Here is a 27,377-nt window from a genome sequence, read left to right on the forward strand (position 1 = left end):
CAGTTCAGTTCTGGGCACCAGTCCATAGAAAGGTCGCACTGCAGCTGTAAAAAGTACAGAGGAGAACAACTAAACTGATAAGGGGAATGGAGGGTCTTAGTTATGAAGAAAGATTAAAAGAATTGAATTTATTTAGTCTTGAGAAGAGACGTCTAAGGGGGACATGATTAACCTATACAAATATATAAATGGGCCATACAAAAAATATGGTGAAAAACTGTTCCATGTAAAATGCGCTCAAAAGACAAGGGGGCACTGCCTCTGATTGGAGAGGAAAAATTTCAGTCTCCGGAAGCGTCAAAGCTTCTTTACTGTAAGAACTGTGAATCTGTGGAATAGACTTCCTCAGGATGTGGTCACAGCAGGAACAGTAGACAGTTTTAAAAAGGGTTTAGACGAATTCTTAAAAGTAAAAAACATTAATGCTTATGAAAACATGTAGAAATCTGAGTCTTACTTCCTTCTGGGATTCGCGTTCCGACCTACAGTATCATCCTTGGTTGAACTTGATGGACGTTTGTCTTTTTTCAACTGTAGCAACCATTCAGATTCCACCTTTCATTTTCCAAAGGAGGTCTGAAAAATGAAAGGTGGAATTTGGTTGCTATGAGCAACTAAGCCAGTTTTCCTTTACACCACTTTTGATGTCTCCCCCGTAGTCTTTATTTTAGTCTCTACCCTACAAGAGCTGCAGGAGCCTTGTGAAGTAGGTCTTCTCCACTAAGTCAGTAAAAATAGTAAATCTGATTTGTGCTGCGCCTTTTTCTAATGCGTATTTGGGACCTCCCAGCCTTCCCGCAGTGCAGATGTTGAGTAAGAATGGATTGAGCTATTGGATTCCTGCATGCCCAATCTTTATGTTCTCAGAAGATAAGCTGGCCCAGGGATGTCTAGCAGCATCTGTCCGCATTCAGAACACGTGAGAGCATGCATGTGTGTAAGTCCTCTTGCACACTACCGTATGGCTTTTTTAGTATTTTGCGGTCCGTTTTTAACGGATCGGTTGTTCAGTTTTTTGTTTCAGTAGTGTTTCCGTTCCGTTTTGCCGTTCCGTTTTTCCACTTGGTTCGGTTTGTGATCCGTTTTTGCGCATCGGAAACGGAAGCATACAATAATGTTTAAACAGTAAGTACATAAAATAATTGGGCTGGGCATAAAATTTTCAATAGATGGTTCCGCAAAAAAAGAATGGTTACGGAAGACATACGGATGCATTCCGTATGCATTCCATTTTTTTTGCGGACCCATTGACTTGAATGGAGCCACAGAACGTTATTTGCGGGCAATAATAGGACATGTTCTATCCTTGAACGAAATGGAAATACGGAAATGGAAGGCATACGGAGTACCTTCCGTTTTTTTTGAGGATCCATTGAAATGAATGGTTCCGTATAAGGAACGCAAAAAACGGAATGTAAACAGAAAAAAAAAACTTTGGTGTGCAAGAGCTTGGGAAAGAGCGTTTGGCTGACAGCAATCTAAGGCCTCATGCACACGAACGTATTTTGTTTCCGTGTCCATTCCGTTTTTTTTTGCAGATTGGATGAGGACCCATTCATTTCAATGGGTCCGCAAAAAATGCTGACAGCACACCGTGTGCTATACGCATCGGTATGTCCGTTCTGTAGCCCTGCAAAAAATGAAAAACGCATACGGGCGTGTGCATGTAGCCTAAAATGTATTGACGACTTTACAATCTCATAAGAACTTATGGAAATGTAAGTCCTGTCTGGCCAGGGTTATGTGGTTGTATCGCGGTAGCTAAAATTTGCTGTATTACAGATGGGTGTGGGTTGCATGTGAACTTTAATGGCGGCATATGCGTTGTTTGAAAAAAGGATGAATTTTGTACACATATGCGGAATGGATGCTTTACACGTTTACTTCAGAAGTGAGGAGAAAATGGTAAAGCAGATGGGCTTACCTTCTATGACTCACATTTGCAAATGTACGGTATGGTATGTACTTAGAAATGATAAATATTTTCTGTGTTTGATATGTTTGACGGTTTGTTATGTGTCCAGCAGGACTGCGGTATAGAATACTTTCATTTTATTAACCTCCTTCCATTCACACCATTCCCTATCAGTATTAATGTGAAAACTATTTTACGACGAAAAATGGGTAGGCTAGTGTAAGTACTTAACATTTTATTGAAATTTAATTGAATAGTTAAGGGGTGATTAAAAATCTGAAATTAAGACTCTTTAGGAATTAACAACGTCCATTAAGCTGTAATGGGGCCGTTCACTAACAGTGCTTCCACAGAATGGGAGATCTAAAATTGCATAGGAGTCAAATTAATGAAAATCTCTGTTTATTCTTGTGAGGCTTTGTACTGTCGAGCTGTAAATAACCTCAAGCCATTTATAACATCTAGGATAAATGAGCTAGGTGAAGCTTGATGTCTGACCATCCGACCTAAAGGAGACACTTTGCAGAAAGCAATACTTGATACCGGGATGAATGTGCACGAGGACTATTTTATGCACTTGCCTAATATCTCATGTAATAGTGTTAACAGGTTCCTTTGGATGTTTGAATGAATTTTTACAAAATAAAGCAATAAGACTGTAGTCTGCTTACTGTTTGCAGACTAGAGATTGCTGTAAACTGACTTAGATGGCTTGCCGAGCAAAACTTATCGTAACTGGCTCTATTGTTCTCTTTTTTTGAGAACAACGTATTATTGATATTATGGTATTGCTGCCGAGTGGTGTACCTTCAACAGAGGCAGACCACGCAACTGCTATGGGGATTGGGGGAAGGAGAGGCCCGATGCTGAACTCCTTCTTCTGTTCCCGATGTGAAAATATTGCATTTTCATGCAGCCACCACTACGGAGAGCTCAGTGTAAAGAGATGATTACACTTCCATTGCAGACAATGGCAACCATACAGGTGCGTAGCTAAAGGCTCATGTGCCCTGGTGCAAGAGGTCAGCTTGTGCCCCTCTTCACTCAGTGCTCACAGACAGGGAACTTGACCAGTATGTACTTTCTATAATGCCGGTATCTGCTTATGCGGCACAAGGGTCTTTGGGCCGCCTCAGGCTCCTGGGCCTGGTAGCTACTGCCACCTCTGCACCCCCTATAGCTACGCCCCTATAACCATATAAACTCCTATGCACAAAGTGCCTCTAGTGGTGGCTGCAGGCAGACAGCTCTGTAATATGTGAAATGAAGCAGGAAATTTATCAGCGTATTTAAACCAGAAATATGGTGGTCAGAATGAGTGCCATATTTCTGAAGCACCAGATCCACTTTTTCTGACATAAAATGGGTAAGGCCATTTTTTTAATTAAACTTGGGCTACTTTCACACTAGTGTTTTTGCTGGATCCGGCAGGGTTCAGCAAAAACGCTTCCGTTACTGATAATACAACCATCTGCATCCGTTCTGAACGGATCCGGTTGTATTATCTTTAACATTGCCGAGACAGATCCGTCATGAACTCCACTGAAAGTCAATGGAGGACGGATCCGTTTTCTATTGTGTCAGAGAAAACGGATCTGTCCCTATTGACTTGCATTGTGGGTCATGACGGATCCGTTTTGCTCCGCATCCCAGGACGAAAAGGAAACCGCAGCATTGCTCTCCGGTATGAGAACGCAACAGAATACATTTTTGAGCATTCCATTCTGGTTAGTTATGTTTTGTCCCCATTGACAATGAATGGGGACAAAACTGATGCGTTTTTTCCGGTATTGAGACCCTATAACGAATCTCAATACTGGAAATTATTAACACTAGTGTGAAAGTAGCCTTACTACTGCTTAATAAAAAAAGATTGCACATTTTTCGGAAATCTAGGGCTTTGCACCTTGTTTTCTGCATTGCCTAGGAGTGTTTGACACACATGTACTGGGAAATTAGTGGGGCAGGGGAGCACATACTAAGCTTTAATATGGGGTCCTATGGGATCCTTGTACACTCCTGCTACTGCCTATACAATTCCCTACTTCTTTTATGCGCTCTTAGACAATATTAAAGTTCATCAATGATTATTATGGCTTGTGATTATATTCTTTTCACCCTTTCTCCTCAAAATTATAGGTACAGTTTATTCTGAAGACAAGATACAGCCAAGTAACAGTAACTATTTACCTTTTTTATTGTTATACTACTGACACATTCAGTATATTTCATCCATAAACATTAAAGGGAATCTGTCACTAAATACCTCAATAGGATGAGCCCTTGTCAGCTGAATCTAATGGTGTTGGTCCCATCTCACTCAGTTTTCACATTGCAGAGAAAACAGTGTTTTAATGATAATATGCAAATTAGTCTTGGGTGCAATGTGGGCATTACCGTTGCACCATGTTTACCCAGAGGCTCCGCTCACTCTCCTCACTCACCACTTTGACTGACAGGGCCAGGTAGTGAAGACATAATCACGCCTACAGTATCTCCAAAGTCTCGCGCCTGCACCTTCGCCTCAGTGTTTGGTGAAGTATGGTACAGAAACGGTCTGGCTGAAGAATTCTGGATTCTGCCTGCGCCAAACAGCAAAAAGTTTTTCAGCCAAATGAAAGCTCAAAAATTGGATTAAGTTGTGTGGGAGATTGTGTGATGCCTCCTGTTCATCGATGTACCAGTTATTGCTGGACCTTGGTTTACATTGCTACATGGCTAGGCCGAGATGTCAGCAATGTTTAGCGTTGCATGTCCTTGTGGTTGGGAGAACACCAATGAACTAGAATGACAGCAAGAAGTGCACAGAGGCGACACTCTGCACAGACAGATTGTCTGATTAGAAGAATGGTGCACAGTGATCCATTCTGTACTGCAAGTGAAACTGCATGTCACATCCCAAGCCTAGATTGGCAAACATTGTTCACACAAACCATCAGAAGGTGTTTGCACGACGTTGAGCTACGAGCCAGACATTAAGCTACAGGTGTTTCACTGACCTCACACCACCGCTCTCAAAGGCTATTATGGTGCACAGCAAGACAGCAATGAAGGCTAGTATGGCTGTCTGTCCCCTTCAGTGATGAGTCTTGTTTTTTTTTGGGCACAATTATAGCCACAGATTGGTCTGGAGACCACTTGGACAACGTTATGAAGAGCCCTTCACATGGTGTGGCGCGGTACATTGTACAGCAGCCAAACACATGTAATCATTTCAGCTCAGCGTTGAAACGATTTGGTCATGGAACCAGTGGTACAGTTTATCGAAGTGTCCCAGGAGCAATTTTTTAACAGGACAATGCTTGGCCACATGTCGCTCATGCTACTATGAGCAGCCTGCCTGACCTAAATGTTCTACCATGGCCTGAAGCTTCTCAGGACGTGTCTCCGATCGAACACATCTGGGGCATCATTGTTGGACAATTGAAAAGGGAGCTGCCAGCAGCGGATCTCGATGAGTTGCCCAAGTATATTCAGCTTGGCAGAACATTTCTCAGACAACCATTAAGAGCCTCATTCATAGCATGCCAAGGCGTGTAAGTGCATGTATTTCTGCGCATAGCGCTCATACGCTATACTTATTTAAATCAAGATGCTTTCAATATTTTGTTTCCATTTTTTAGCATTTGCATATCATCAACATACCTATCCTATGATTTCCATAATTCCATGACTGCATGGTGTTGAAATTTCAATGTTGAGGGGTATGTATATTATATAAAGCTAATATTTTGGAGGCTTGTGGCCAGGAGAAATGAAAGAAATAAGAATAGTGGTACTTAAGAAACACTAAACTGAAAATGCTCAAGAAGATCCCAGCAATTCCTCCCCTCATGTCCTTCTTCTCTTTGATCAGCTTTTGTCTAATATTACAATAAAACAGAAATATATAAAGAAATCTCTTCTATGTGTGTCCTATGAGCTCAGCCATGAAAAAAAAATATCTGCAGGTTACTATTCTGGTGTCTTCTAATATTAGTTTATATTAGTATCAAAACAACGTATTTCGTTAAACAAGAGCCCGCTTCATAACAGCTACGTCCCCCTTCTACTCCTCAGTGTCCTGTGGCTAGATGACTGTAAGACAACAGCCCCCCCTCTGCACTGTGTGCAGTAGCGCAAAAAGAGAAAAATTTGTCGAGCCCAGTTTGCAAAAGGAGAAAAATTTGTCGAGCCCAGAATTTCTAAAATACTTTATTTCAGGAACATGTAGAAAATGCTGCAGACTGACACTGAGGACAACTACTGTACACTTGTTTGTTTTTTTTATTTTATTTTTTTATAGGTTTAGTGATTTATTTAAAGGGTTTCTGTCACCCTGCAAAACTCATATTTTTTTTTTTGGATAGTTAGATTGCTCATAGTGCGATATAGCAGAATATAATGCTCTTACTTACTTTCATGCGGCCGATTCTTTATAAAACGAACTTTTATAATATGTAAATGAGGGCTCTACCAGCAAGTAGGGCGTCTACTTGCTGGTAGCTGCTGCAGAAATCCGCCCCCTCGCCGTGTTGATTGACAGGGCCAGCCGTGATCTCCTCCTCCGGCCGGCCCTGTCAGTAATTCAAAAATCGCGCGCCTCGCGTCATTCAGCCTGCGCCGATGACGTCTTCTCTTTCGGTGATGTCATCGGCGCAGGCGCACTGAGGGAGTGCTGAGGATACGAGCCTCCTCATCTCAGAGCGCCTCGCCGAATGACGCGAGGCGCGCGATTTTTGAATTACTGACAGGGCCGGCCGGAGGAGGAGATCACGGCTGGCCCTGTCAATCAACACGGCGAGGGGGCGGATTTCTGCAGCAGCTACCAGCAAGTAGACGCCCTACTTGCTGGTAGAGCCCTCATTTACATATTATAAAAGTTTGTTTTATAAAGAATCGGCCGCATGAAAGTAAGTAAGAGCATTATATTCTGTATAATATCGCACTATGAGCAATCTAACTATCCAAAAAAAAAAATATGAGTTTTGCAGGGTGACAGAAACCCTTTAAAGATTACTTTAGTTCCAAAAGAACTTCTGTAACATTTCAGAAGTTTTGAATGGTGAGGGTCCATGTCCTGAGACTTTCACTGTTATTAGAACAAAGGGAGCAGGAGGGATGAAACACGTCAGCCAATTGTACAGGGGCACATCATTCAGATGAACACTTCTGTCCCTATGTTCCAGTGGTCAGTGGGGGTTGCAGCACCCGGACCCTCACCTATCAAAACTTCTGATGTGTCACTATGACATATCAGAATATGTTTTTAAATTGCATTTATCATGTTACAACATAAAATAATATTTATCTTGATATTAAAGAAAATTATGTTTAAAGTGGATGTCACCAAAATATATTATCAGTGGCTTATCTGTCAACGGCAGAAAGGATTGTACGTGTTGAAATCCAGCATGCACCATCCTCATTTACCCCAACATCTTCCATCAGAAGATAAGTAGGGGCGGGGGGGGGGATTCATGATAAATTGGCGGCAAATTACGCTGGAATCAACAGGAGTGTCTGCCATTGTATCTAATCTGTTAAAGGGGATGTCCAGAATCAGAAAAAGAAAATACGTTTTTTGTTTTTTTCTACAGAAACGGCTCCACTCTTCTCCATTGTCTGTGCCTGGTGTTGCTGCTCATCCCTATTCACTGTAATGAGGATAAGATACAGTATGAGACACAGTCCATTGACAAGGGTGGCACTGTTTCTAAACAAAATACAGACTTGTATTCTAATTCTGAACAACTCCTTTAAGTTGTATAGGTCTTCTATATTTACTTGTACTCTACAGTAGATACTGTAGAACATACAAACTCCATGCAGATGTTGTCCTTGGTCGGATTTGAATCTAGGACCCCAGCGCTGCAAGGCACCAGTGCTAACCACTGAGCCACCGTGTTTAGTCCTAATAGCAATTGCTGCATACAGGGTATTATGTTAATAAATAAAGGCTTAATGAATAAAACTAATTGATTCTGACATAATAGACTGGCACGCATTTGTACAAGGGGGATTTTTTTTTTTCAAAGAGGCTTACAGTGCTATTGAGTTTAAGCTTAATGACTTGTAATGGTTCCTCATTTAGAGTTTAGTCTGAAATGTCTATACCACAGAACCAGTGAAAGGAGTGAGATTGGTGCTCATGTTTTTACACTGCTTGATGTTAAATGCCATGAAAACAAAACGATAATCAATGCTGTTCTGGCAATAAATAACCACTTTTATGGCTTAAAGGGGTTGTGTACCTTTTGCGGGGGGAAGGGAATTTCCTGTTTGATGCCTCTAAAGCCAATTTCTGGCCACAGCGGTGACCTGTTTCCCTTGTGTCACTTGACCATTTGTCCTGATGCAAGGGGAGCAGGTCACCGCTGCGGCCAGTTATTGGCTGCAGCGGTATCAAAGGGGAAGTTTACATCCAGGGAGCCTAGCGGAGCAGCCAAAGCTTTAGGAACAAAGGATTGGGGAGCCAGCCCTTGAAGCTTGGTCACTTTTATGCATTAATGTGCTCTAAATGAATCTTCAATATGGCCAGTCAAGGCTAGCTTCCTCATTCCAGGAGCCCCATAGCAAGTTGCCTGCATAAAAATTCCTATAGTATTTAATGACTCTACTCATTTTAGAATTAATAAATAATCAATGATTGATCAAAGCACTCATATGTAATGACGCACATATAATCAAGGCAGCAAGTAAAACTGCTATAGGGCTCCTGAAATGAGGGGCCTAGCGTTGAGTGGCCATATTACTTATTTTATTGGTTGACCAAGATTAGAAAACAAGAGGAGGGAATCAATTCAAGGATCATGGAGAGGACATTAGGTGCCAAGACATACCAATTACCCATGTTCAAGGTGGTTAGGTATGTGGTAGTGTCAACCAGTACCTGACAGGGCCCCAAGTTTAATCATTGCTATGGGAAACTCTCACTGCTCCCATTTGAGCACAGTTATTAGGTTCAGACTCCAGAAAGAATCCAGTGATAGAACTGTTATCCTGAATGAGGGATTATATGTCCTGTTGTCTGGATATTTGTGAGGCTGTTGTTTTGTAGAGTAACACATATAAAAAAGAGCAATATAATTTATAGGTAGTGGCTCACCCCACTCAACTAGTGGACCTAGGTGCTCATGTGCCAGGACTGCCCCACAGTCCTTTCAGGGGTTAAAATTTGATCTTTTTATAGTGGAACAGGCACTCTATCACCCGGAACTGTTAGTAGAAAGTTAGTATTTAATTGTTATCATATTCATAGTAAAAAGTTTAAAAGTTGGTATACCTCAAAATTGTAAAATAGGTTTGTAAATAGAGACATATATATGAAAAGGAGCATGTATATAAAAAACATATATATTAAAAACCTCAAATACATATTTGCCATACAGGGCCTGTCTAATTGATTTCGGGCTGCGTCTGTGGGAGCAGTCAAGTGGTCTGTTTGGATATAGCAAATGTTCACACAGAGTATCAAAACAAATAATAAAACAGAAAAATTGTAAAAAAATAGTTCAGAAAAACTGTAAAAAATAGTTCAAATGGGACTACAGGATATAAAGGATTTTGTAGTCCTGCAAACTCCTGCGAACATAGGATATTGGTAAAATGTCGATTCAGTTCCTCTATTGTACCCCAATAGGCCTCCTTTGTAAGGAGGTTGTATCAAGCCACTTAACTGTAAAAGTGGGAGATAAGATGAATCAAGTTGTCAGATATTCATGACAGAATTGGGTTAATTAGTCTGCTGTGATCCAATGTGTCTAAATGGATCTGTTTGAATGTTGATATTAGCAGTTAGGCACCTACATTAGGTATAGTATATGGTTCAACAGATATTCCTCCTTGTCTCGCAAAGTTCAAAAGTTAGTGCAAGTCTACCGTATCCTCGGCGTCTTCTCCTACCGTCATGGATCAGCGTGCTGTGGCTATCTCCGCTGTCTGAGCCGGAGGTTTGTCTCGCAGTCTGCGAGTCACTTCCGCGTAGCAGGTCACGTGTAATCCGGCGGGTCACGTGGCGTCCCACGTGATCAGTTGTGTGCTGGGGTTCGAATTGTTTTTAGCGCGCTGTTACCAGCTTGTATGTGCTTGGTCACAATATTTGCATTAGGTAGCAAAGTTCCTCAGGGATAACGTAATCGGCCAGACGCTTTTCGAAGCTGACTGCTTCTTCATCAGTGGCTCCTAACATTATTCCAGATGGATGCGTCTTTTTATAACCCTGTTGGGGGTGTGACCAAATTACCAATTGGAGTTGATTAAAAGGTGGACCGGATTCTCATGTTCCTTATTGCATACATCATGGACATATCATTAAATGCTTTCCAACAAAAACGCAACTGCGGTTTCAAGTATAAGTAACCCAGTAGACTTATCTTGTTGAGATGAATTATATTGAGAGCAAGGAACTCCCCTTTAAGTCTAGATAAACAGTGTTACCTAGAACATAACAGAATTGATCTGACCTTAGAACAACCACAGTGCTACCTCACCAAAAAAATAGAACACACGGTGAATAATATTTTTTCTATACAGATTATTGACGCACACTTTATTTCTCATATTTTACCAATGTGGAAAGCATTTAATGATATGCCCATAATGTATGCAATAAGGAACATGAGAATCCGGTCCACCTTTCAAAAATAAAAACAGTTTAGAAAAAAAAAGTTTATGTGTCAATATCTGGTTTTAACTGACAGGAAAAAGAAATGGTTTTAAATGCACACAAATTCATTTACAGCCATTGCAGTATTTCTGTGAAGTTTTGAGAGAGGCTTACGCTTATTGTACATAAAGCTAAGCAATAAAATGTGAATACATTGCATTAATTATACTGTACAGACAATATATTATAGTTATCCTTGGTTGTCACTGGAATTAGTCAACAATGTTGATGACAAACACATTGTTAATGGTCTAGAAGACATCCTAGAATGCTGTGGAACAATGTGTGTGTTACAAAGGAACCTATAACGGAATTCCATAATGCCAATGCGAACCCGCCCTTAAAGGGGTTTTCAGTTCGTATACTTTTTTTTTACTGATGTTTACAACAGCAGGCACTAGGTGGCCGAGTCCGTGTTCAGCAATAACGCGTATCATGGACTTTTAACCCCTCAGATGCAATGCACTCCCAGTGACCAAACGGTTCTCCCCCAATGAGATCACGGGAGCTGCTTGGATGCAATTGCAGTTTTGGGCCTTCTGAAGGCCTGTGGCAGGATTTGAAAGGAACACACTGAATCTGCCATAGGGTGCTATGGTAAATAATTGCAGTCTATGGAAGGAGCAATCAGATGATTACATGTTAAAGTCCCCTAGGAGAACTAAAAATAAGATTAAAAAAGTGGAAAAAAAAGTTTTTAAAATATTTTAAAAATAGAAAAATTCAAATCACCCAAATTACCAACCCATTAAAATATAAAAGTGTTTATCCCGTATGGTGAACAGCGCAACATGGGGATATGCAATTTTTTGGTCCCCTCACCTCCCCCCACAATTTCAATAAAAATTTATATAAAATTACACTCCAAAATGGTATCCGTAAAAACGACAGATTGATGTGCAAAAAAATTAGCCCTCACAAGCACCGTAGACGTAAATATAAAAAGTTATGGGGGGTCAGAATATGACAATGCAAAGAAAAACATACTGCTATGCGACGAAACAGAAAACTGTGTTAAGAAGGGGTGAAAAAAAAGAAAAGAAAAATGCTCCACATGGTGGAAAATAATAAAATATCTCACATGACCATTATTGGTCCCACGCTGCTCTCATTCCAATGTTTCACAGTCCCCTATCGGTCACCGGACTTCCTGGACGCTATCAACATGCAGGAAGTGGCAGCTTATTACACCATGAGAAGCCTTTTTCTTGAAAAAGAAAAATTAAGTAAATATCCAATCAACCTCATTCATTTTATTACGTAAGTACACTTTTAAAGTGTACTGATGGCTAACATATACTGGGTTTTTTTTTCAGGCACTCCCCCCCCCCCCACCCCCCACAATACCGTTGAATCCATGAGCTCCACATGAACTGCAATGATGTAGACTGAAGTGTAGAATTATAATTCCAGCTCTGCAGTGTCAGGATGTCAGCATGTAGGATGTAACACTATTAAACAAACATAATGCAGGGATATTTTCTGACCCCGTTGTTTCCCTGAGTATGTCGCGTGTTGCTTACTGCCGGTTTGATAAATGACCCTATAAATGTTTTTATTTCTCAAGGCATTCTTCAGTGGATTTTCTGAAGCAGCTTTCATTCCTAGTTGGCTTTAACGAAAAAACATGACCTTTCAGACTTCTCCTATCAGAATTTATAATTTTGCATCTGTAAGCCCCCGCAAATACTGGGAATTGCAGCTCTGTAATTAATATGCTCAGAGGAGATACAATTTGCCCGTCTACTTATCTCAAGGTCACGGACTAGGTGACAGAGATGGTGAGACGTTAACTTACTAGTTCATCCTGAATTGCATATCCTTTTTTTTTTTTTTTGCTGTTATATAGCCCAACCTCACAGAATTGTGTGCTGTATTCTGTATTATCTATTGAGATGTGCAGCATTACATGATATATTTTTTATGGTTCATTTACCATCTGTATGTCTACTGCATTCTTTTAATGCCAACTGTGAATTGCATAAATCTTCCTTGTTAATGTTAAGATTTCTAAGATTGGAAAGATATCTAAGATTGGAAAGAAACGAGGATGCTTTGTTCTATCTTCATATCTGAAAACGCTGCCTCATTTTTTTATAATATTTTTTTTTTTGAAAGCTGCATTTTCAGTATATCATCGCAGATTGTGCTCATTGCTAGTAATGGATTGTAAAAAGCAGAAGAAAAGTTTTCTGCTTCGTGTTTTTACGGAGACATTTAAAAGTCCTATGGTTATAACATGATTTTTCTCTTTTTGCTTTGCTGAATGCTTTTTGTCAGCGTGTCAGAGCCTCTCCTGGTATGTGATGGGGACCGGGTGCACATATACACCTTTTCAGTTCCACAGGGATAGGGCCAGATGGAAGAATTTGATTATCCAGCAGTAGAGGACCAACTGTTCAGTTGGATACAGAACCGGTAGAAAAGGGTTGAAGAGATCGAAAATGGCTGTTGTATGAGGAGCCAACAGTTTCCGAAGGGAACCAGGCAGGCACTGAGGTGTAGTAATGCAGAATCTCTTCCAAGTACCAGCTGGGGCTTTCAGGAACAGCTATCCCCATAGCAGACACTCTGCAGGCTCCAAGCAGCTTGACTTCACCATATGTGGAACTTTTTATTCCACATCTCCCTCCCCTGAGTAGCAGACCGCAGGGACACCCAAAGCAGGTGAATTGCTCATAATGCAGAGCAGTAAATCACTGGGTTAACATTGAAAGTCTGGAGAGGGGAAATAGACGTGCAGGAGACTACTTTGGACTCAGTACGCTGGAATCGTTATCAAAAGTAACAAAAACGAGCTACTGGCTAGAGCGTTCGGCTATAATATCACACCTATTGTCTGCCCCGTCCTACAGTCATAACCTTGGTTCCGGTCGCATGTAAAATATTTGCTGCAGCGATACATCTGTCCGGTGCGTTAAAATGCTAACTGTACATTTTTTATTGTTGAAGAGATGTATCCTGAACTACAGATGGCATTGAACTGTAATACAATTGATGATTTCTGGCACAGAGATTCCGGCATTCTCATTTCACCACAGAACGCAGCACATCCCAGCCAGTTGCTGGAATCATTAGAAAGGAACTTGGAATTTGTTCTATTATAATTTTTTTTTTCTTTGCGTTCACATTCAGATAAGCAGAGCTCATTGAAGGAGATTGCTGTTCACTTACTAGTGTAAAGAATACATTATATAGGCATGCTTAAGGGGGTTCTCTGGGAATGTACCTAAAAAGCCTACCCATGGAGAAAAGACACTTTGAGCAGAAGTTACCTTTCAGTCACTCTGCCGATTTTGCAATCACGTGCAATGGGATCACGTGCCTGTCCGACTGGCTTTGAGCTCTTCCTCTGACGTCACAACCAGACGCACTCCATTTTCTTCCTGTTTAGCTATATCTACTTTTGCAGGTGAACAATAAGGAAGAGAAGTACACCCGGTCGCAATGGCAAAGGAGGAGGAACAGTGCATGGAATCCACAGCTTTCAAAGATGGTGGCTTTGTCCTCTGCTGCGCAGGTGCTGAAAGCGCTCAGCGCCATCACAGGGATTAAGGTGGAAGCTATGGACATCCTAAATCTGGTCCAGCAGTGAATGCTGTAGAAAGTTATAGACATCGCAGCTTCTTTACATCAGTACCCATGGGCACCAGGAGAGATGGGGGCTTCACGATGATAAGCCCTGAAGTTATATAATGGCTTTTATTCCATTTTACGTTAGTGTAGTGTTCTGTATTTCTAAAACATATGCAGAAAGTAGACAACCTCTTTGAATTAAATTCCATAGAGTAGCAGCACTGCTGTCACTGAAGACGGGTATCATATACTATTCTTATACAGTTAGCATGTACTAGTTTATACCGCTTTGCCTATGTATACACATACCTGAATAATAAAAGTCAGGCCCTGTCCGAGTGTTGTTCCCTTGGCTGCTGTAATATCTTTCATTGTTGCTTATGCAGCTCTATAAACGTATTGACGGAGGCCCAGAACAACATGAAGTGGGTAGTAAAGGCCATGAAGTAAGCATAAAATAACAAAGCTTTCTTATTTTTCTGTAACATGTACTTTTGGAAAGTTCTAGTAATACCATTATAGTTAAAATTCTTTTTGCTGTAAAGATAGATTCCTTTGTTGAAATTCAGCTATATACTCACATACAATTTTATCCTGGTCTACAAATGCACACCCAAAAATCTAGCTGTCGCATATAAATAATACAGGTTTCGGTCAAGTGTCAACCACGCCAACATCATTAGTGATTAGCAAAGAACGAGCAAGTCGCTTCATTCAAAACTTCGGATAAATACTGTACAGAGATCCACAGTACATTAACATAGTTAACAGTGTAAAAGTAGCTGACTAAGGCAACATTCACACGACCGTGCCCCGTGGCCGTATTGCGGCCCGCAATCGCGGAGATGCGGGACGGAGGCACGGATAAGAACCCCACGGAAACACTACGGAGTGCTTCCCTGGTGTTTCTGGCCATGCTTCCGCACCGCAAAAAAGCAGCGCATGCACTACTTTTTTATGTTGCAGACCGTTGGATACGGATCGCGGACACCATACAAGTGAATGGGTCCGCGTTCTGCATGCGGCTGCCCCATAGCCTATGCCCGTGCATTGTGGACCGCAATTTGTGGTCCGCAGCACAGGCACGGAGCCCTAAGGTTTGTGTGCATGTAGCCGAAGGCTACATGCACACGACCGTATGTGTTTTGAAATTAATGGGTCCGCATCCTATCCGCAAAAAAATTGAATGGACACGGAAACAAAATACGGTCGTGTGCATGAGGCCAAAGGCTGTGTTCACATTACCTTTAACATATACAAAAAATGTATATGTTTAACGGATGCCTCAGACAGATGCCATATATCACTATAAAGTTCCATTGTAAAAAAATTAATAAATTTGCATGGTGTTGCTTGGCAAAATGACCCATTCCATCATAGCCTGGCATCGTTTGCCGTTATCTTTCTGTAATGCCACTGAATTTATTTGCATGCTCACACCCTATGCTGCCCAGACCTATCAGTAGTAAATAGTCACTCAAACTGATATAATGTAGGATATTTCATGTCTGGGTAATATACATTTTACATTCTGGCTGCTTCGATACACGTTATAATGTAATTTATGCAATTGTCATCTCTTCAGGTTCAATGCAGCAGAGCTAATTGAAACCATATTCTTGATTGATTGGTTAAGCTATATATCATAGCCGCCATTAAAACAACCAACCTACATTAAAATTCTTCTGTAGCAGCTGAGGAAAAAAAATCCATTATCGCGCCACAGTTTTCAGCACTGTCGACAATGGCCACAGAAAAAGGATTTTGCTTCCTGGCCTGAAAACTTCCCATGACTTGTTTATGCCTTAGGGCCTTCCTCCAGCAGCCTCCTCCTTATCTTGCTCCTAAAATGATACACCGAATAATGGATTACACTATCTCATTAAACTCAAAATCCTCATCCATTTTTTTTTCAAGGTACAATATGTATGCTTGTAAATGTCACATTTTTCAGGCAGCTGGTTATCTTGTGGCATATAAACATACCTTGGGCCCTATATCATACTTACCATTGGATGTGAAGAGCATAACTAAACGTTTTGTGCACATTTAAGAATCTACTCTGTGTATCTAGTACTGTTTTTCTGTGGCCTAGGAGAAGAGGAGCAGAGGATGGATCTGGCTGCAATCGTTATCCGGTACACCGATGCATCCAAGGCCAGGGCAGTGATAGGAGGGTGAACCCTTTCTTCCCGCTGGGTACAATCTGATGTTGGTGCTTCTGCCTGCCCTCAGTGTTGTGGGTTTAGGGCGGGTAAAAGGCAGGAGACTTAGGTGATGTGGTTGACATATGGTGCTGGGGTCAGTTATCAGGCTACAATATAGTCTAAATAAGTCTATCTTTACTAAAGTGCAGAATGGGAGTTGTAGTACATCCAACAGGATTAAAGAGTTCCAAACAATTCTCAGTGCAAATCTTCCCATATCGCAGTGTATGGCTATAGGCCAGGATGGAGATTGTAGTTCTCCTTCCCTCTGTCTCTCCAAACTCTCTCTGTCTCTGCAGAATCTAAGGCTGGCAATATTATTCTTGCAATGATGGCTGTAATTCCTCACTTCTGAGGGGTAGAGGATTTAGATATGGTGGGCCTCACTGTTAACAATGTGCCTCTCACTGCAGTAAAGTCTGTATCAGCCTTAAACGGCAATGCAGCACTGTATTTTTATTAAAAAATCTCTAAAAGAAAAGCAAGCCTTATTAGTGAATAAATCATATCTATGGATTTACACTGGACAGACAGACAACAGACAATTATTCATTAAAATTATGTTTTTACACTGAAAACTGAAAGGTTGCATTATTGGAAAAATTGACAGAAGAAGTAGATTGAATTTCACACCTGATAAGGCCCCCTACTAACCAGGGCATGGAATACATTAAAGCAGCCTGGTGATGTCAATGGGCTCTAATAGGGCATATAAAAACTGGTTGCAAAAATTGCTAGAGTGTACTAAAAGGGCACAAGGCCCCACGAGTGAGTCAGCATTTTTCTATCAGGCTATTAAAATTGCATATTGTAGTTCATCCTCTAAAACAAAACTTTCTTGGTTTCAACAGCAATCTGCAGCTTCTGGTCTAGCGGACTCAACACAACGCCCTATTAAATGGCTGCCAATAAATTTTATTGGGTGCCCTAAAATATTACATTTGCCCCTCAGAGATAGCAAAGAAATCCAAAGACCCCTGGTGATCAGTAGATTTTCACTCCGACACTGTGGGAAGAACTCCAACCTCTTTAGTTATAGGCATGTAAGAATTAGTATATGAACAGGGATGAGCAATTAGATTTTTCCAAATTTATTTGTATTTGTTAGCAAGAGTTCTTGACCTGTGAGGGGCTGTTACCACAGAGGCGCCCACCTGCCTGTTGAATGACAGTACGAGACATCTCACCCAGCCCTGATAATCTCACTCCTCTGAATGGCGACACAAGCACCGAGGCTCTACTTCTGCTTCAGCTGATACCCGGAAGTGTCGTTCCCATAGCGGAAGTAGTGCCGCTATGTTTGTGCCGCTACTCAGGGAAGCAGCATAGGCACGAGACTTCATCCAAATGCTTTAGTAAAACAGACCTGACCGTAAATCCATATATTAGGGATCTGCATCTTGGGACCCCTGGAGCCCTCCAGCCATGCATGCTGGTCTGTGAGAGAATGACGTCCATCCTCATCAGATAAGTTGTTTCTATTTTTCAGCATTATACTGTATGTATGTATCATTTTCTATCTCATCACAGACCGCTGCAGATCTGGGGCGCTCCAGTTTTCAGTTACTTATCGTGTGTATGCTGATCTATCTTGGGCATGTTTATTGTTCATTTCTGGTATCTTATGGTTACATTGATATCATTTGTCCCCTGATGAACCTTGTGCATTACAAGGGGAAACGCGTCGGGACTGTGCATTTTGTATCAAATTGGGACTTTGTACTTTGCATTGCTTTGCGTATTAAATTTGTATCAGATAAGTGATAGGGCTGCATAAGGACAGGCTAGCCGAGGCATGTGGAGTACTCCTAACATCAAGGTGCATCTCTGGGCTGAGCAGATTTCGATTAGGGTCAGCCTAGGGATAGGTATTGACCTCCTATTGGTGCCACTCGGTTCTGCTTCTAGCCGTCCCTAATTGATAGCTCTTTGGTTGTTGACTACGAGTATATTGGTCCTGTAGAGACCTGTTTTAGGGTCCATTCACACGTCCGTTGTTTCTTTCCTGATCTGTTCCGTTTTTTGCGGACCAGATCTGGACCAGATCTGGACCCATTCATTTTCAATGGGTCCTGAAAAAAAATCAGACATTGAGCTGTCCGTTTTTTTTCAGGACCCATTGAAAATGAATGAGTCCAGATCTGGTCCAGATCTGTTCCGCAAAAAACGGAACAGATCAGGAAAGAAACAACGGACGTGTGAATGGACCCTAATTAGTGGATGGATTTATTAAAAGTGAAATTTTAGGAAGTTGCCCTCAGTGATATATATATATATATATATTTATCCATATATTAGTTTGTTTCTTATCTTGTAGAAGGAGATGGCTGCCTGCTTTATATCATGTAGGTTACATCCACACATGTCCGAAATGCTGCAAATTTTCTGTCATGAATTTTCGTACAACAAATCCGCAGCATTGTACATTACCAGCAAAGTGAATGCGTTTTTAGCAGTTCTCACCCATGCGCTGTGGTGAAGAGTTTAAATCTGCAGCGTGCCAGTTTATGTTTATGTTTAGTTTTATGCTGCAGATTTTTGTTGCAGATTTCACCCTTTGTAATGCAAAGAGGGAAATCTGTGTCCAATCAACAGCATTTCTGCAATGAAGCTCGCAGCATAAAACATTTTCTGCACGGTTTTGTGCATTTACCCATAATACAATAATTGTAAATTTCACTTACCATCTGCAAGAACCTTATTACAATGAGGGAGCATTCACACGACCGCACCGTCTTTTGAGGTCCGGAAATTGCGGACTGCAAAACACGGATGCCACCTGTGTGCGTTCCGCAATTTGTGGAACAAAGTGGACGGCCCATTGTAGATATGCCTATTCTTGTCCACAATTGCAGACAAGAATAGGACATGTACTATGTGGTAGGCAATTAAGAGTGCCGCATTTGTGTGAGGGGAGGCGGGGCGTTCACTATTTAAACCTGGCCCTCCTCCCCCCACTTGTCGGTTCGAACGATTTCGAATCGGCTTGTGGGTTGGTGCCAGAGAAGGGCATGCGTCACTGGAGGATCGGGGGATCGGCTGCGTCGAGCTCGTCGCTACGGTGATTAGGTAGGCAGGGTGGCTTGCACACCCGTCTCGCTATGTATAACATGTGGGGCTGCCGAGCGTGCCGCCGGTCCCCAGCTGCGCTGGAGACTGCCGCACTCCCGATCGCTTCCGGCACCCCGAGACAGGCACCCCGATCCGCTCCAGGCCCTGCGCTAAGCACCCCCGCACCCACATGCAGTGTCCCCCAGGCGGGCACCCCTCACCTGTGGCTCAGCAGCGACGGGTCACGACGTCCGCTCGCATACCCTGAGCATCGGTCACGCCGGCCGTCGGCTCCACGACGCAGCGTTATATATCACTCACTCCCGTATCAGAACGTTCAGCCGTAGAGGAAAACGCCGTCCGCTCACACAGGGATCTATTCATTAGCTGCAATCAGTAAGCGGAGGTCCAGCTGCAGGATCAGGGGACGGAAGCCGAAACCTATAGGCGATTAATACGCCGCGGCTTTCCCTGTACAAATAGTCGATAGCGGTGGGCACGGGATGCAATGTTCCACATGGCGGAGCGCAAATCCCTCACAGCCGATCCTGATGCACGTTCTCCTGGTAATTACAATTAGCGAGGCAGTGAAGGTGGACATGCTTATGTGACTTTCAGTCATGTCTAGGAATCCGCTGCAGAATAAACTCGTCTTCTTTACTGCGCCAAACTCAGGCAAGACAAGATAAGCAGATACTCAGACATGTGCACTGTATAACAAGTTAGGATTTCAATGGTTAATTCTAACCTAGAAGGGAATCACTGGCTTGCTGCGCTCCAGCAGGTCCTGGCTTGAGAGAGGGCGGGGGATGGTCGACACCTACAGGCCCATACTGGTACTGCAGTCCAGGTGCAGGGCTCCTCTGCTCAGGCACAGTGGCTAGGTACTAAGGCAGGAGTATAAAAAAAAAAAAATATTTAAATAAAATTTGGAATATGTTCAAGGATCAAATATAAAGAGGGCTTCAAGGAGGGGGGCTGGCCACGTCACTTTGCGCACGCAGCCGGGCCGCCCGTAAGCCCATACGGTCAGTCAGGGGGTTGGTTCGGGCGCAGTCACAATAATCCGGTGGTTAGCTAGGGAGCGGTGGCATGAGTGAAGTGTCGCCCAGCTGGCGTGCGCTCACTCACACGTCTGTTCTTGGTTGTTCAGGTCCACAGGTGGTGGGCTAACTTACGATACTGTGGGGTTCGTGGCTGTCATGGCCGCCAGGTGAGTCAGGGGTGGTGCATGCGGGGGCCAACCCCCTCTTTTCTCCTGCATAGGCTTGGGGGACGGGGGATGGTGGACTATTATGTCCAGGCCTCTGGCGCATCTCTTACAGGGTGGCGCCTACAGTCGTGGCCTTTTATGGGGGGGAAAAAAATAAATAAAATAATAATAATGGTATAGATAGGAATGTTGCTTTGCCAGGTCTGTCACGACTACAGACTCCTTATAAAGCCCTGCCACGACTGCAGGCATCAGTCTGTCACGACTACAGACCCGCTCTAAAGCCCTGCCACGACTGCAGGCAACAGTCTGTCACGACTACAGACCCGTTATAAAGCCCTGCCACGACTGCAGGCATCAGTCTGTCACGACTACAGACTCGTTATAAAGTCCTGCCACGACTGCAGGCATCAGTCTGTCACGACTACAGACCCGTTATAAAGCCCTGCCACGACTGCAGGCATCAGTCTGTCACGACTACAGACCCGTTATAAAGCCCTGCCACGACTGCAGGCATCAGTCTGTCACGACTACAGACTCGTTATAAAGTCCTGCCACGACTGCAGGCATCAGTCTGTCACGACTACAGACCCGCTCTAAAGCCCTGCCACGACTGCAGGCACAAATCCGTTACGACTACAGACTCATTATTAAGACCGGCCACGACTGCAGGCATTAGTCTCATGTCAACAGACTCATGAGGTAATACTACCACGTCTACAGGCGATGGTCCGTTACCGCTACTCTCGATGTAGGGTCCCCTCACGACTACAGGGGCTAGTCGGTCACATCCACAGACTCGGTCGCACTCCCGTTAACTACAGGCACTGGGTGGGCATCTACGGGTAGTTGCGTCACGACTACGCACGTGGGTCAGCCACGGCCTGGGAGGTCAGCCTTCACGGTCACAGGTAGGTCCAGTTAGGCTTCAGTCTCCCAGCGGGTTCCAGTCACAATAACCAGCCCCTAGGTGAGGGGGGGCACTCCCGCACCGGCGCACAATGCCAGGGAGCTGTGCGGCTCCTCACGCGGCACACGGTTCAAACCAGCGGGGGCCGGGGCCCACGGTAAAGGAAGGGCTCCCTCTGATCCGGTGCACATTGCCAGGGAGTGGCGCTGCTCCCCACGCGGTACGAGTGTCCAGCCGGCGGTGGGTCGGCCCTAGCTGAGGAGGGGGGCTCCCCCGCACTGGTGCATTCTGCCAGGGAGCAGCGTGAGCTCCCCACGCGGCTGGGGGGTAAGGCTCCTCATCTTCAATAAAGTCTGGCATGGGCCGCCGTGCCGTTAGGTAGGCAGGGATCAGGGGAAGGAGTACTAGGCTCGGTCAGAGGGAGCAGATCATAGGCGGTGGCTGGCTTCCTGCTGCCGGCCGTACATAAGGTTCCAAGGGGTTTATTTAGGCACAGGATGTTAGTTAGTCCGTGCAGGTGATCTGCGTTATACCATGCTCTTCATGCTCGTACTCAGAGCTGTGCCCATACGAGAGCTGCTTAAGTGGTTGATAGTGAAAATAAAAAAAATAAATTTTTGAGTCTCTCACGCATGGCTTCTCCGTTTTAGGTTTACACATATGACTCCGCCATCTGAGTCTCTCACGCATGGCTTCTCCGTTTTAGGTTTACACAGATGACTCCGCCATCTGAGTCTCTCACGCATGGCTTCTCCGTTTTAGGTTTACACATATGACTCCGCCATTAGAGTCTCTCACGCATGGCTTCTCCGTTTTAGGTTACACATATGACTCCGCCATTAGAGTCTCTCACGCCTGGCTTCTCCGTTTTAGGTTTACACATATGACTCCGCCATTAGAGTCTCTCACGCATGGCTTCTCCGTTTTAGGTTTACACATATGACTCCGCCATTAGAGTCTCTCACGCATGGCTTCTCCGTGTTAGTTTTACACATACGACTCCGCCATTAGAATCTCTCACGCCTGGCTTCTCCATTTTAGGTTGGCACATATGACTCCGCCATTAGTCTCTCACGCCTGGCTTCTCCGTTTTAGGTTGGCACATATGACTCCGCCATTAGAGTCTCTCACGCATGGCTTCTCCATTTTAGGTTACACATATGACTCCGCCATTAGTCTCTCACGCATGGCTTCTCCGTTTAGGTTCACACATATGTCTCCGCCATTAGAGTCTCACGCATGGCTTCCCCGTTTTAGGTTACACATATGACTCCGCCATTAGAGTCTCTCACGCATGGCTTCTCCGTTTTAGGTTTACACATATGACTCCGCCATTAGAGTCTCTCACGCATGGCTTCTCCGTTTTAGGTTTACACATATGACTCCGCCATTAGAGTCTCTCACGCATGGCTTCTCCGTTTTAGGTTGGCACATATGACTCCGCCATTAGAATCTCTCACGCATGGCTTCTCCGTTTTAGGTTACACATATGACTCCGCCATTAGTCTCTCACGCATGGCTTCTCCGTTTAGGTTCACACATATGTCCCCGCCATTAGAGTCTCACGCATGGCTTCCCCGTTTTAGGTTACACATATGACTCCGCCATCTGAGTCTCTCACGCATGGCTTCTCCGTTTTAGTTTTACACATATGACTCCGCCATTAGAGTCCCTCACGCAGAGCTTCTCCGTTTTAGTTTTACACATATGACTCCGCCATTAGTCTCTCACGCATGGCTCCGCCATTAGTCTCTCACGCATGGCTTCTCCGCTTTAGGTTTACACACAGGACTCCGCCATTAGAGTCTCTCACGCATGGAGATTAAAAAAAAAAAAAAAAAAAGGGGGGCTTATCACTCACCTATTGGGCTTTGTCAGGGTTTTTGCCACTCTCAATTAAACTTGTCCTATAGCATTGTTAACTATACATGGCAGGTATTCAGCACCATTGGTACAGGCTACATCCGGACCTACCGTCACTCTTCTCCGCCCACCCGATCAAAGCGGCGTTGAAGGGTTTGCGCAAGATGTCTGTTGTGAAACGACATGGGCGTCAGCCATTTACCGGTAGCTTGTTCAGGCCGTGACAGGCAAACTGCAGGGGCAAACCGTTCGGGCCACAGGTTAGCGCTCTGGTAGAAACAGCCTTGTACCTGGCCTTCCATGGATTCCTCAGGTCAGGCGAGCTCATGGACACCAATACGCTGGCTGGGTGCCTGCGGAAAGGTCAGCTCATCCGGCGCGGGTCCATCTATGTCCTCACCTTGGCCTCGTCCAAGACGTCACGGCCGGGGCAACCAGTGGCGGTCAGATACTTTCCCACGGACAGCAGATGGTGTCCGGTGCAGGCCTTGGAGGCTTGGCTGCGTAGTATTTAGTCCAAGCGGCATGTTCTCCCGTACTCGAACTAGGCAATGCCCGGCTAACCACCGCGGCCTTTCTTACGTACATTCAGGTTAGTTGACAGGTTCAGGGGTCGGTCCTCGCTGGATCACAGGACATTCCTTCCGCATGGGCGCGGCAGCGGCGGCGTCCATGCATAAGGTGCCAGTACATGTCATCAAACGGTTGGGTCGTCTCAGTTCCGCGTGTTCCATGCGTAATATCCCGGATCCTTATACGAAATATCATTGGCTTTCGAGTTTTGGTCTGTAGTTTCTGTTATCAAGTTTTCTAACTCCTATGCATGGTTCTTTTGGCCCCTTTAGGCTACCCTTCAATAAGCAGTTCCGGCATAACTCTGCTGCTTCTAGGTTGGGGGGGTGGAGTATAGGCTTAGGTAGTGTACCCTCGCAGCATGAGCCGATCCGAGCACAAGTGGTAGGCAATTAAGAGTGCCGCATTTGTGTGAGGGGAGGCGGGGCGTTCACTATTTAAACCTGGCCCTCCTCCCCCCACTTGTCGGTTCGAACGATTTCAACCCACCCAGGAGCCCTCCCTTCTTTCAGGTCTCATCATTGGGGTAGCCCCCTTTAGGCTACCCTTCAATAAGCAGTTCCGGCATAACTCTGCTGCTTCTAGGTTGGGGGGGTGGAGTATAGGCTTAGGTAGTGTACCCTCGCAGCATGAGCCGATCCGAGCACAAATTTTTTTTAATGAATGGGTCCGCACCCGTTCCGCAAAATTGCAGAACGGATGTGGACTCATTCATACAGTCGTGTGAATGAGCCCTAATCCAGAAGTAGGTTCCTGGATTGTCAAAATGCAGGGGGTAAAATACAGTACGTTTGTGTGTGAATACTGGCTATAGTTCTAAGTAAGGCTGATTTCACACTTCAGTTATTTGGTCGGTTATTTCAATCAGTTATTGTGAGCCAAAACCAGTAGTGAATCCTACTCCGAGATAAAGGTATATAATTGGAAAGATCTGCTCCTGTTCTGCGTTTTTGACTGCAGTTAGTATTTAAAGCAGGCATCCTCAAACTGCGGCCCTCCAGTTGTTGTAAAACTACAACTCCCACAATGCCCTGCTGTAGGCTGATACCTGTAGGCTGTTCGGGCATGCTGGGAGTTGTAGTTTTGCAACAGCTGGAGGGCCACAGTTTGAGGATGCCTGATTTAAAGCTTGACATGCTGCTTCTGTTAGAGGAGAGAGTTAAAAAGATATAAAGGAGTTGCCTGATATTAGTAAACAAAGTCGGAGGGCTGTGCACCTTTTCATCATTTGGTGAGCCGCTAACAGAACTTTACATCTCCAAAGTCGGCGACTTTCCAGACACAGCACCATGTGTGTTCTCAGTCCGTGGTTGGTGTTGCAGCCCAGCTCCATTCAGGCTAATGGGGACCTTTATGATGCTCATAATGCCAACACTAGTATATACCAAGCATTCCCACTACATAGCTACCTGAGGCAGAGTTTGGAGGATTGTACTGTATGGCTAGAATCCAGCTGAAAAGGATTTTCTGGAGCTACCATCTATGATCCCATCAGCCAATCATCTGAGGTCTTTTCTAGTAATACTGATTGGCTGAGAGAAGATAAAAGAAACAGGTTTGAGGTTCATCTTTCTTAGCCCTATGTGCACAAAGGGTTACTGAACGATAATAGACAGCTGATTCCATACATGATCCATGGACATTGTTTGTATTATGTTTACATAGAACACATGTTAATATTTAGGACTGCTTTGGGTGCATTCACATCACTTTTTTGTTTTCCATTCTTCTGATCCGTCAGAAGAACAGAAAAAAACAAACACATCCTTTATTTTGAGCATCCGTTGTGTTCATTTTCCTTCCGTTTTTGTCAGAGAAAAAAAGTCCTGCATTAAGGTTTTTTTCCCCGTCTAAAATAACAGATCTCTGACGGTACTGACAAAAATGGATGCAAAATTACCACAATAGAAACTCAAAATAACGGAAGAATTCTTCAGATTCGAAGAATGGAAAGCAAAACAGTTGTGAACCCACCCTTAGTGCAAATGTCAAGCCCATTGAACTCTTATGTGTTCTGTTCAGATCTCTTAACGTGGACATTACCCAAAAAATATGGCCTTTATTAAGAACCACAGAATTGTAAAAGCAATTCTGACTTCCCCATTCGAACTCCTTTGCTACACCCATTTGTGGTCCTTATTGTGCAGGATCAGAGCAGGGAAGCGGTAAGAGGCTTCACAAGGAGCAGTCCTGTTTAATTGAAAGCTATAGATTATAAGTTATGCAGCTTTCATGCCTTGCATAATCACATAATAAAAAAGCTACTAGTCCAGACATAAAAAGGATATCTTTATCCTTTTATTATACAATTGTACATGGAAAGAAGTGCATTATTGTGCTCATACAGACAATAGAAACAACAACTGTAAAAGATATTGTACTGCCGCCAACCCCATGGCAGTCACTGATTTAAAGTGTTAAAAGAAATAGCCTGAAAAAAAGTCTCCTTAAAACAAGCTCAATTGTTACCCAGGAGCTCCTACCAAGCAACCTATGTTTGTGAGCCTTATTATTTGATTTAGAAGTGTCCTTTACCTTTCATAGCTGCAAAGCCCCAATTCCCGGCAGGCCCTGGATTTCATCTCTATTGCTCTGTCTCCCTGCTCTGCGGAAGTTTCTGCAAAATACTTGTTTCAAGTATAAAAAAATATCCGGTGTAAAAGCCTTGATAGTTGTCGTTTCACCTCCGTACAGCAAAACTATGGCTATTTATGTGTGCCAAAATTTAATTATATTCCTTCTGATTTAGGCTTCATGCACACAACCGTGTCCATATTGCGGTCTGCAAATCATGGATCTGCAAAATGCAGACACCTTCCGTGTGCAGTACTCATTTTCTCACTCCCATCACTAGAAATGACTATTCTTGTCTGTAAAACGGATTTACAGAACGGAAATATGGATGCGGACAGACATATGTCTCTGTGCTGTCCGATCTTTTTGGGTCCGTGAGTAATCCGCAAAAAATGCGGATCAGACATGGATGCAAAATATGGTCATGTGAATGAGGCCTTAAAGTGATGGCCGAGGTATGTTATGCAAATTACTCACATGAATCTAAAAAAAATATACCATAGCAAGTAAGGATATTGCACTTCCCTAGCGCACAAGCTAAAGTCTAGAAAAATGAAATGCAATGAAAAAAAACAATGGTTGTGATACTATATGTTAAAGTCCCTCATCCAACCATAGTTCATTTAAAGCAAAGACATGGAGATCTCTTTATAGCATAGCAAATTAACTACTAAAATAAAAGTACAAAATGTCATTAAAAAAAACTTTCATAGGGAACCTGTCACATAGAACATGCAGTCATATCAGAATCATGTTATAGAACGATATGAGCTGAGCAGATTAATGTACTGTATATAACTGGGATGTCATTGATTGCAATCCTTGCTCACTCTATGATAAGGAGCCCA

General features: G+C 43.6%; 1 protein-coding gene across 4 annotated transcripts in view; it reads left to right on the top strand.

Moving 5' to 3' along the window:
* Positions 1-27,377, top strand: part of ZNF521 (zinc finger protein 521) — a 342,518-nt gene that overhangs the window by 201,844 nt on the left and 113,297 nt on the right. For 3 of the 4 annotated variants that reach the window (XM_040432538.1, XM_040432541.1, XM_040432537.1), the window contains one exon: positions 4,055-4,093. The exons of the other annotated variant lie outside the window; for it this stretch is intronic. In XM_040432538.1, coding sequence (XP_040288472.1) covers positions 4,055-4,093 — 39 coding nt within the window. The remainder of the gene's footprint in view (positions 1-4,054; positions 4,094-27,377) is intronic. 4 annotated transcript variants of the gene reach the window in all.

Source organism: Bufo bufo, chromosome 5 (assembly GCF_905171765.1).
Source record: "Bufo bufo chromosome 5, aBufBuf1.1, whole genome shotgun sequence".
Classification (NCBI taxonomy): Eukaryota; Metazoa; Chordata; class Amphibia; order Anura; family Bufonidae; genus Bufo; species Bufo bufo.